The sequence below is a fragment of the Priapulus caudatus genome, unplaced genomic scaffold (genome assembly GCF_000485595.1).
Source record: "Priapulus caudatus unplaced genomic scaffold, Priapulus_caudatus-5.0.1 Scaffold28, whole genome shotgun sequence".
NCBI classification, from domain to species: Eukaryota; Metazoa; Priapulida; class Priapulimorpha; order Priapulimorphida; family Priapulidae; genus Priapulus; species Priapulus caudatus.
In genome coordinates, this window is record NW_014577089.1 from 580,953 (window position 1) to 592,222 (window position 11,270).

The 11,270-nt window shown below is 43.4% G+C and overlaps 1 protein-coding gene and 1 long non-coding RNA gene across 3 annotated transcripts in view; one reads left to right on the forward strand and one right to left on the reverse strand.

Annotated features, from left to right (window-relative positions):
* LOC106815290 (serine/threonine-protein kinase 32B-like) overlaps nt 1-11,270 on the reverse strand; it is a 57,110-nt gene that overhangs the window by 30,099 nt on the left and 15,741 nt on the right. For both annotated transcript variants that reach the window (XM_014819738.1, XM_014819745.1), the window contains exon 4: nt 3,771-4,096. In XM_014819738.1, coding sequence (XP_014675224.1) covers nt 3,771-4,096 — 326 coding nt within the window. The remainder of the gene's footprint in view (nt 1-3,770; nt 4,097-11,270) is intronic.
* Nucleotides 9,101-11,270, forward strand: part of LOC106815308 — a 12,441-nt gene continuing 10,271 nt past the window's right edge. Inside the window, exon 1 of the long non-coding RNA XR_001394729.1 lies at nt 9,101-9,111. This is a non-coding gene — a long non-coding RNA (uncharacterized LOC106815308). The remainder of the gene's footprint in view (nt 9,112-11,270) is intronic.

Sequence of the window (11,270 nt, forward strand, 5' to 3'; positions counted from 1 at the left end):
ATGTGTATAAGCTGGCTCGCTGCTGGCTTGCTCGCTGACGGCGCCCTCAAGGCGAGCTGCAGCTGGACTGAGCCCCTAAGGCGAGCTGGTGCTGAATTCGATCGATCGGTGAGGCGTGTGTATTACACGCTGGATCTCGCTGCTGGCTACACACACACACGAACACACAACCGAACACACCACGAAAACACACCCACGGAGCAGCCGTTACATTACCTCCCTGCAACTCCGTTGCGCGGAGGTAATCAACAAATGTTGGTTGTTTAACGGTGGTATAAACAATGCCTGCACGCACACACACACGTATGCACGTATGCACGCACGGACATGCGTATATGACCACAGAGTATACAGAAGTGCAGTAGATTCAGTAGTAAGTAACCTAACCACTAATGCACTCCCAACACGTAGGGTTAAGCGACTGCTAACTATTATCATTTAAAAGATGGCCTCATCAAATGAAAATGAAGACCAATAAGGAGCAATGCTTACAAAAACCGTTGATATTAAATATCTTAGGATCGGACGCAATTATACTGACATCAAAGCTACACTGTTGCCTAACAACTTTACGGAGTAAACAGTTTTTGTTCGGTATTAACGAACGCAAGAAATAAGCGAGAGATTGATGGAGCTCGCGCAAGTGACAGAGAAAGAAAGAGAGAGAGCGAGAGAGAGAGAGAGAGAGAGCAGAGAGAGAGAGAGAGGAGAGTGAGAGAAGGAAGACGAGAGGGAGAGGAGAGAGACGGAGAGTGTGGTTGAAAGTGAGAGGAGCAGAGAGAGAGAGAGAGAGAGAGAGAGAGAGAGAAGAGAGAAATGAGAGGAGGGAAGAGAGGAGAAGAAAGAAGAGAGGAGAAGGAGAGAGAGGAGGACCTGAGCAAGCGGCGATGAGAACTGAGCAAGCGAGATAGAGAGACTGAGCAAGCGAGAGAGACTGAGCAAGCGAGAGAGGAAGAGAGAGAGAGAGAGAAAGAGAGAGAGATAGGATAGAGAGAGAGAGAGAAGAGATGGTTGAGAGAGGGAGAGAGAGAGAGGGGGGGGGGGGACGAGAGAGAGAGAAGTGAGAGAGAGACGCGAAAAAAGAGAGGCGAAAGCAGAGAGAGAGCACGCGAGAGCGAGAAAGGAGAGAGATAGAGAGTGTGTGTGTGTGTGTGCTGTGTGTGTGTGTGTGTGTGTGTGTGTGTGTGGTGTGGGTGTGTGTGATGTGTGGTGTGTGTTTATGTGTGTTGTGCTGTGTGTGTGTGTCTGTGTGTGTGTGTGTGTGTTGCTGTGTGTGTGTGTGTGTGTATGTGTGTGTGGGGTGTGTGCCATAAGGCCCTTAAGCGCCGCCGAAACAATTCTGTCGTGTGTGCGAGCTGGTTGCTGCGCGCGCCGGCGTCGTCGTGTGGTAGAACCGTGCCGACGGCCCCGATTTGACTTGTCATCCTGGGCCCCACGGAGCTTGTTGTGTGTGGTCGGATTGCCCAGCGGTCTGCAGGCTGCTGTTACTGTGAGAGAGTGCGTGCGTGTGTGCTGTGGTGCGTGGCGCTGAGGCAGTTCGGAGAGCGGACGAACAGGGCATAATGATGAATAAGCGAAGAACATGGTTGAATTAAGCCGCCCGAAAAACAGCCAGTGGTTTATCCGCCATTTCACGCTCTGCCCCTTGCTTATATGCATTCAGCGCTTGCAACCTAGAACGTCACCACCCTCGCATGCAGGTGACACTCCGCCTGTACGCTAATCATCCATAAGCAGTGCCATTCAGTGAGAACGCAAGCGTGGCCATAAGAGTAGAGAGAGCGAGAGAGAGAGAGAGAGAGAGAGAGTTGCTAATGTGTAAGCTAAGACTCACTTGTCACAGCGGAGTTCGCACTAGAAGACGTGCTATCACAAACTGGAAACCATGTTACTTTGCATTATACCGACAAATGCATGAAATGCCCGGCTGTGGCAAGCCCACGCCAAAATAAAAATCATTAAAATGTTGACTTATTCTTGTTTTTCCTTCCCCCGCATGCAGGGACGTAGGGACTGCATAATCTCCGGTTTGTTAATAATGTGCATGTTTACAGGAGCGTAGCTAACCCATTTTGTCTGGGGGAGAAAGCCACGTGCGTGCTGTGTTCTGGAAAGGTGACCCCCCACTGACCATATAATAAATCTACATTTCTCTGGGGGCTAACTACCCCCTTGCCCCCCCCCCCCATCCCGCTAGCTATGGCCCTGGTTGACATGCGTGCGTGCGTGCGTGCGTGCATTTGCTAATGCTAACTTCCCACTTGCACGCGTATTTACAGCCGCGCCTATGGTTGGCCATCGTACTTTGAAATAATTATTTTTACCGCAGTAGAACTAAAATTATGGCCGATTTTACCCAATCAGAGGCATTGTTCTACATAATTTAACCAATTAAAAAATTGGGTATCAAGGCGATCATATAACCGTGGAGTTATTTTTAATAGTGTTAGTCTGACCCCAAACGTTTCTGTTATACAGCGCTTAACGTGAACGTTCGGCCAGGTTGACGACGACAACGACTCGTGGTGCCACTCTAACCAGGCATGGCGTATTACGATTCGATTCTCCATGAATTCCACCGCAACTAATTAAATCACAGATCATCCACCGCCCACCCACATTCTCGTGGTTATGTCTGCTTTATAGAAGCCATGGGGCTATATGATTACGTTCAGTTAGGGTTGGAGTTACAGCAGGGTATTAGCTAGCAATGAGAAAGTGGGAGTCTCAAATGATCCGCACAATTGTGTCTTAGCAATGAATATCGTAAGGGGACATGCCCCTCCCAGATTTTTTTTTACAATAATGGTGCAATTTCGTGCATTCGGTGGTATTCTGAATGGTAAAAAGAGCGTTACAGTTGGATCAAGTTTTTGTACATTAAGAGACCTTTTGCCCAGATAATAATATTCAACGTTATGTCATGACGGCTGGCCGCAAATTTTACATGTGATTTTTTCTTAGACTTTTACAGTTTATTGAGAATAGGACATGGTCCTTTTTGCAAAAATAAGGCAAGTACAAATGTACAAACACGAGCATATTAGAAATTCGTTCACTGTAATAAGCGCATCGCCGTCGTCAGCCGTTGTCAGCCGTCAGCAGTACAATTGACTGTCTAGTGCAAAATTAGGTCGCCAAAAAGACTGCGAGACGGCTCGCTAGCTAATACCCTGGGTTACAGTGACGATGATGATGATGATGATAATGATGATGAAGATGCAGGACTGGGATAAATTTGGGTTAGGGTTACAATAAGGTTGGGGTTAGGCTAGGATTAGGACTATATCAATACTACCCTTACAAAAATTTAAGCAATCCACAAGCGATCGAACACATCGATTGCTTGTCGATTGCTTAATAAGCAATCAGATAAGCGATCCTCTGCACCATTGAGTGCTTATTTGAAGCACTCGTTGATCGCTTGTGGATTGCTTGTGGATTGCTTAAATTTTTGTAAGGGTAGGGTTGAAGTCAGGGTTACAGTGATGATAACAGTAACAGTGATGTATGGATAGCGTTCCTGAAATGCCCCCCACCCACCCTCACCTGACCTGACGCATAGCTGCCTACCTGTGTATGATGTGCTCACAAAGGTAGTGCAGTGGCCACTACCCCCTTTCCCTGTTTACCCGCTATCCCCTGGCCTGCCTACCTCCACTTCCACTGTTCCCTGCCCCACCCAACTTTGTACCATATGCTCTGAGCATAGACAGCCCTGATCCATTGCACTACCTACACCCTCGCTCCTGCCCTCCTGCCCTGCCTACCTGTGTATTATGTGCTCTGAGCGTAGGTAGTCCTGCGCCATCGCGATCTCCACGATGTACAGTCTCACTCGCTCCTCGTCGAACTTGATCTCCTGCTGGATGTGATAGCGAAGGTCGCCGCCCATCAGCAGGTCAACGACCATGAACATGTCCTCCTCGTCTTGGAAGGCGAACCAGAGGTTGACGAGGAACGGATGTTCGATCCGCTGCAGTATGTCGATCTCGCGCAGCACGTTGCGGATCGCGTCCTTCTTGATGCACGCCTGCTTGTTCATGTACTTCATCGCGTACATCTTCTTCGTGTCCTTCTTCTGCACGATGCACACCTGCGGGGGAGGGGGAGCACACAGCGACGGTGAGCGTTAGTTAGCCCTTACTACAAGTACAGCCACGAGAATTACTGCCTGCCCGTTGCTGCCGCGTGATGAGAAACACCGCGTCACTCACGCTCAAGGGGTCGTTGTCGTATCAGGTACTACAGATAATCAGATATGTACCCGAGGTACATATATGTATACACAAAGTGTACCAGACTTGTACTACAGAAGTGTACCCTAACCCTAACCCTAGCCCTAGCCCTAACCCTAACCCTAAACATACCACATACGCCGCGGGTACATATCTGTAGTACCTGATACGACAACGACCCCATCTGCGTCATTCACTGCCAGCTAGAAGTCTCGCTTACATCACTGCTGCTACTAACACTAGTTGTAACTGTGGCCTGTGTCGTCTCTGCTGTTACTACTAGCCACAAGTCTTGCTAATCAGTAGTACTATTACTACCAGCAACAATTGCTAATCATTACTATTACTACCAGCCACAATTGCTAATCATTACTATTACTACCAGCAACAATTGCTAATCATTACTATTACTACTAGCCACAATTGCTAATCATTACTATTACTACCAGCCACAATTGCTAATCATTACTATTACTACCAGCAACAATTGCTAATCATTACTATTCCTACCAGCCACAATTGCTAATCATTACTATTATTGCTAATCATTACTATTACTACTAGCCACAAGTCTTGCTAAGCATTACTATTACTAATAACCACAAATCTTGCTAATCATTACTATTACTACTAGCCACAACTCTTTGCTAATCATTACTATTACTACTAGCCACAACTCTTTGCTAATCATTACTATTACTACTAGCCACAACTCTTTGCTAATCATTACTATTACTACGAGCCATAGGTTGGTGTCTCGCGAGCTCGTACGGTGATAGTCACCCATATGCCAGCGACAAGTATCTACTATACTGTAATCACCCAAGTTATTACTGCTGTAATACTGTGGAATATGCAGTGCAGTGAGCACCCTTAATGCTACAGCAGAACTGGTAGTAACAGCTTACTCACTTATAATACATTCAAATCGTACCAACCAAGTAACCACCAATTGCTGTTGCTACTAACCACAAGTAACCACCTCACTTATCATTGCTGTTGCTACTAACCACAAGTAACCACCTCACTTATCATTGCTGCTACTACGGTGGTTCATACAGGAGGACTGAAAAAATTTCCAAGGACTTTTCAAAGACTTTTCAAGGACATTTTATCGGAAATTCAAGGACATTTTTTCAGACATTTTATCGGAATTCATACACATAACAAAACATACCTGGATTAATCTAATAACCCCATTCTTAATCACTGCATGTCACCTCTAAAACTTACCTGGATCACATTAATAAACCCTTTTAAACACTGTCACTTCTACAACATACCTTGATTTACTGACTGATTTTACTGACTTACTGTAATTTGTGATCATCATTTAACTGTGAGTGTCTATCGTGTCTATAGCTTTTTAAGCTCATTTAACGCAATTTTTATTGAGGTTTGCACATTATTGATGGTACCAAATTTCTTTTTATTACAGGCAAGGATTCTTTCTTAAAAATTCAAGGACTTTCAAGCACAAAATCAACATTTACTAAATGCAAGTACTGTTCAAGGACTCCCCTCAAATTCAAGGACTTTTCAAAGACTGTGCAAACCATTTTTTTAAAAACACGCGACCGCATGACTGGGTTCTCCTTCAATTTATATATATATATACATACAAGATGCTGTTGATAGAAAGCAAGCATGGGCGATGTCTTCGCGCAAGATAGACTGATTGAGTGACCGACTGACTGCCCACACTTGCGCTCGTAGTAAATAATTAAATGCAATGGATGATGTACAAGTCCGTGGCAATCTGACTCGCTCATAAACGGGCAAACTTAAAGGGACACATGACCCTAGGCTCCTTGCATATTGGTATTATGAGCTCTTGATATTTTCAGTTTAAATTTATCGGTTTAAATTACGCTACATCAAAAATTTAGTTGTTCAATATTCAGTGTTTCTCGTTTGTTAATTTAAGAGGATAAGGATTACAATATCTTATAAACAACTTATAGATTCAGTTATAATATGTTCGGTTAAATAGCAGTTATGTATAAATATAATTAAACTTTTGTGATTAGCCCTTGATTTGTAATGTGCGAAATAGATAGGAAAAAGCACAACTTCTTCAGGGTCTCAGTACAGTCGCGTGATCGCTGGGTGTCATGTCAGCTGGTAAAAATAAAGATTTCGAAATTAATTGTTTAGTTGTTTTATAACAATAGTGAATGCATGATTATAGAAATTTGTAGGTATATACTATTATTTATACACTTACTATCATAATATACCCTAAAATTCTAGGGTGTAGTGTCCCTTTAAATTACAGTCTCCCGCGTAGGAGCAACCTTATCGATACGGTTCATACACTGCCGTGCATCCAACAGTCACGACTCTCAGCTGCATGTTAAGCAACAACAACCCTCAGTGTAAAGCCATCTGAACTGCTAGTGTTATTAGTTAAGCCGTAGGGAATCGGTAAACGAAAGTGCCTTACTGCACCTGCTAAGCGCCACGACATCGCAGCCCCCCGTCAGGCAGGTCTGGCACCGCGACGACACGTACCTCAACGCATTACATCTGTATATATATATATATACGCCTAGCGATTCCCACCTGATTAGATAGCCACACACGCAACCCTGCTGTGATTTTAATCTCAGTTGGTGAGCAAACCAAAGGAGGAGATAGCTTTGTCCAGCGAGGGTTTCACCTGCGTCGAACCGTCGATAAACCTGCAGGGCACTGAACGGGACTGCTTGCGGACGTATCATGATGAAGCTTATTTGGCTTCATCATCATTTCACTAGCGGTATCTATACAGTCTGCGCACACGAACGCAACTGCACGCACGTGTATATATATATATATATATATATATATATATACTGTTAGGTTTTCTATTCTGTAGTAGCCTGACAAAAAGACACCGTATTTCCATATTTCTATTTACATTCAGTGATACATGTCTATAATGCACGATCATCGGCAGCGTTCGCGATTCGCTCTGTAAATTCGAGTAATCGCAATTTGATCAATTTGTTACGATGACATAGCTGTAGTTAGCCGGGGAATACAGTGGAAATGTTTGCGTTAATCATTAGTCCATGGCAGCAGCACGCGCGGTCTTCCCACGGCTCTCTTTCTCTATCGCTCTTGCTTCCTCGCTTATTATATTGACGTATTGACAGCAAACCCACAGTTGACGACGCGTAATGAAGTTGTCATTTCATATAATGAACCTGCGCTACCACATCCCCATATCACGGTTTGCACCAGCAGCTGTTGAGAGTCGATAGCTTCTCGTTTTTCCCCGACCCAATCATGAAATTAATGGTAACTTACGGGGTAAAATGGCACACTTCTAGCTGCAAAACATTTCCCATTGGCTATGCAAACAGTGGCAATTTATTTCTGCGGTGAACTTTCGGGAATGATCAATCATGAGAACTCAGTCATGAAATGAGATTCCCCTGCAAATTTAGCCAGAGCTGTGGGAATCTCACTGCTAGAACCCTGTGCATCATGCTCGAAACCATTACCAAGGACATTGATGAAATTGCATGATAGTCGCTCACATTAGTCTACTGAGCACACAGCACAATCAAAATCCGTTCACGAGTGTTTGGTTATTGTGCAAGCCCCAAATGATCTTCATCAAATGATTATCGTGACACCAGCAAATAGCCAATAATCACACTACTATTATCCTCTCGCGATCCCTCCCTCTCGATCCTTCACTCACTGTTCACTCTTCCTTTAACCCTCCTCGCCTCCCTCTCCGTGGCCATCATCTCTCTCTTTCTCCCTTCACAATACTATCTCGCGTAATTAATGGAAGCACCATATGGCTTCGTGATCGTAGAGATTGGATATAATTACAGTGGGCCAAATTATCGTCATCATAACACAGAGACAGCAAGTGCACTTAGCCAGTGAATTCTATCGATAACAGAATGGTCTATACTCCCCACACTGACTCATTCCCAATTGCAGTCGACATCTTTTACGAAAACACACCACGATGATACTGCGATGTTGATTCCTTATGTTTGATATTGCTGTGATATTATTGCACATCCCCATGGCCAGGAAGTTCCGTCTGGGATACACGTCGTAATTACAGAAGCAGTGACAGTTCAGCTTTAACTAAACCTCAACTCCTTATAGCTTACAGTTTCAAACAACAACAACAACAAGCTGGCCTATAAAAAGCCTTCAGCTGTCAGCCTTTATATCGACTAGACATTTGATCTACTTACGATAAACGTACGCATATCAATACATATATAAATGCTAGAGAAACTACCTAGCAACCTTGCCATCTTCGCATACCGGTGTGCATCAGTGGGTTTGATTATACTCCATCTATCTGCCACGCATACCATGTAATTGCATTCGACTCTCGAGAAAGGGTTTCTCTAGCGATACAGTAGAAATCTCATCTGCCAGCACCAGCTGACATACTGAAGAAGGATACCAAGATCGTGCTGCTCTATTAATAAATATTTAGCTAGCAAAAGTGGCCAATTTAATCACTGTATTCACAATGAAAGTGTCAATGACACTGTAGCTCACCACAAAAAGGACACAAATGAGTGAGTGAGAAGAAGTCAGTTTTAATTGAGCAACCATCGACGTACATTATAGAAATGAAGAGTATATATGGGAGAACTCCCATTATATACTCTTGATAATTATGTGTAATTTTTTATGTGAAAATAATAAACAATATTATATATAAATTATAAATAATTTATAAACCAAAATGAATCAAAATTTGTGACGGTAGATGGTGCTACTCCCGCTTTGATGTTTCTTAGCATAAATCATTATATTATAATAATAATATAATAATAATAGTATAAATCATAACATGTTCATAGCAGGAATTTTGCATTAAAGATATTGTCAATGAAATCTTGTAAAACGAACCAGACGAGTGTGACACCACAGAATGTTTGTTATCTGCGTGTCTATATAATATGCTATATAATTGCCAAACCCTACCTAATTTGCATAATTTTTTTTTTAATATCAAAACCCCTAGCCCTTATTCATTCACATACCAAAAATGAGCAAAATGCGTTGAACCTGAACTGACTAATGGCAATTCCCATTTTTGCCAAAAAATTGCCGTGGCTCGAAAGTACGTTGAGTGGTGTGCTCCAAAATAGGACGTATAATATGGGAGCATAGCAGTAACAACTATCCCCTATTTCAAACATGTGGGTCAAACGGTTCCTGAGTTATCGTTGACCGTAGCCAAATGTTGACGGACGGACAGACGGACAGACGGGCGGACGTACGACGACCCATGGCAATAGCTCAGCTTGACGATGTCAAGGTGAGCTAACCGGACGGACGTATGACGTACGACGACCCATGGCAATAGCTCAGCTTGACGATGTCAAGGTGAGCTAAACATGATGCCCCATCTTCCTAGCATCTCTCAAGCAATTATTTATTAATTGCATATAGGCGAAAAAGAAACAAAATTATGCAAGTGACCTTTCAATCACAACAATTCACACACTAACAAAATCAATAACAACATCTCAAACTTATTAGGAGTTAAACCATCTTACAGCCTCGGCATTCACAATGCAATAAAGGCGGACTCATATCCTTATTTGTGCCATAGGCTCATCAACACATCGTGGTGTTATCTGATAGCATATACCTACACCGCTCGCCATGTGCGGGTGTAATGCTATAGACAAACATGTGTTCATGGCTTCATTTCAAAGCGATTTACTATACCATCTAGTGTCACTTTTCCATGACTATTTCACACACAAAATTGATTTTACACTGACAAAGGGCACCTTTCAGGCTATTAACTATGACGGGTGCGTTTTTTGCAGAACATTGCAAGAGTCGACTGTATTCACTCAAAAATACTGCGGGAAAAGCACCGCTCCTATTAAAAAAAAGCTTTACGAAAAAGATCGTTACATATCGGTTGCAGATTAAAGCTTCTAGTACGAAAATGAGCGTGGCATAAAAATCGATATAGATAAGTCAGTATTCTACGGGCCATAAATAGCGAGCTGCATTTCAAAGCAGGCTGCACGTACATATATACGTATATATATATATATACCTTTCAGTAGTGATATTCTCACGCACAATGCCATCGAGAAATCGCGCATAACGAATGGACGTTCCATCCGTAACATAGTGCAAGGTTTCTCGACTGCAGAGTGCACTGCTACAGTGCTATACCCATGCCGATGAAAGGGAGAGTGAACACGCACAGTCTGATTAGCTAGATACAGTTAGATATCACCCGACTTCCTACACGGCTAGATACTACCCGATCACATCCACCTGCAGATTAGCCTGTAGTAAATAGATCGCTACACAAACCCATCTACAGAGCAGTTGAGATCATGCGACCACGTCGAGGAAACAGCGTCCTCCAAATCCATACATTGTACATTGTATATATATATACGCTACCGACAAGAGCGCTCTAAATTAGACCTTCATTTCGCCTAAACATCCGAATCATTTGACGTCTACTTTCAACCTGCATTACACCGAATCACGAATAATATCCCCAACAACACTCACGAAAAACTAGCGAGGTCCATGTCAATTAACATGAGCTAGGAAGCAACAGGAAACAGCACAGCATCTAAGACACTGACAAATCCCTTAAGCCCGGCGCACACGTGAGTAATTTTACTTAAGGAATAAGTGGTAATGCAGATCACGTGACTGTGCGCAGCCAATACTGGGCGCACAATGATTTAAACGCATGCGCTGTGAGTACCAGTGTTGAGTAAATTTACTCAGCGCGCGCGCACACGTTGAGTAAAATGACGCATGAGTCGAAAATTATCAAACACGTTTGATATTGAGTAAAATGACGCATGCGTCAAATTACAACGAAAAATCCGCTGCGCACACCGTGAGTAAAATGAGCTCATATGCGTTCATTTTAACTTGAGTAAAATTACTCGCTGTGTCGCTCGGGCTTTACGCACGAGCCATGCATACGATGTGATTACGCACTATGATACTAGAGCACTGGAGAGACAGACCTCCGCCAAGGCAGCTGAGATTGTCTCACTG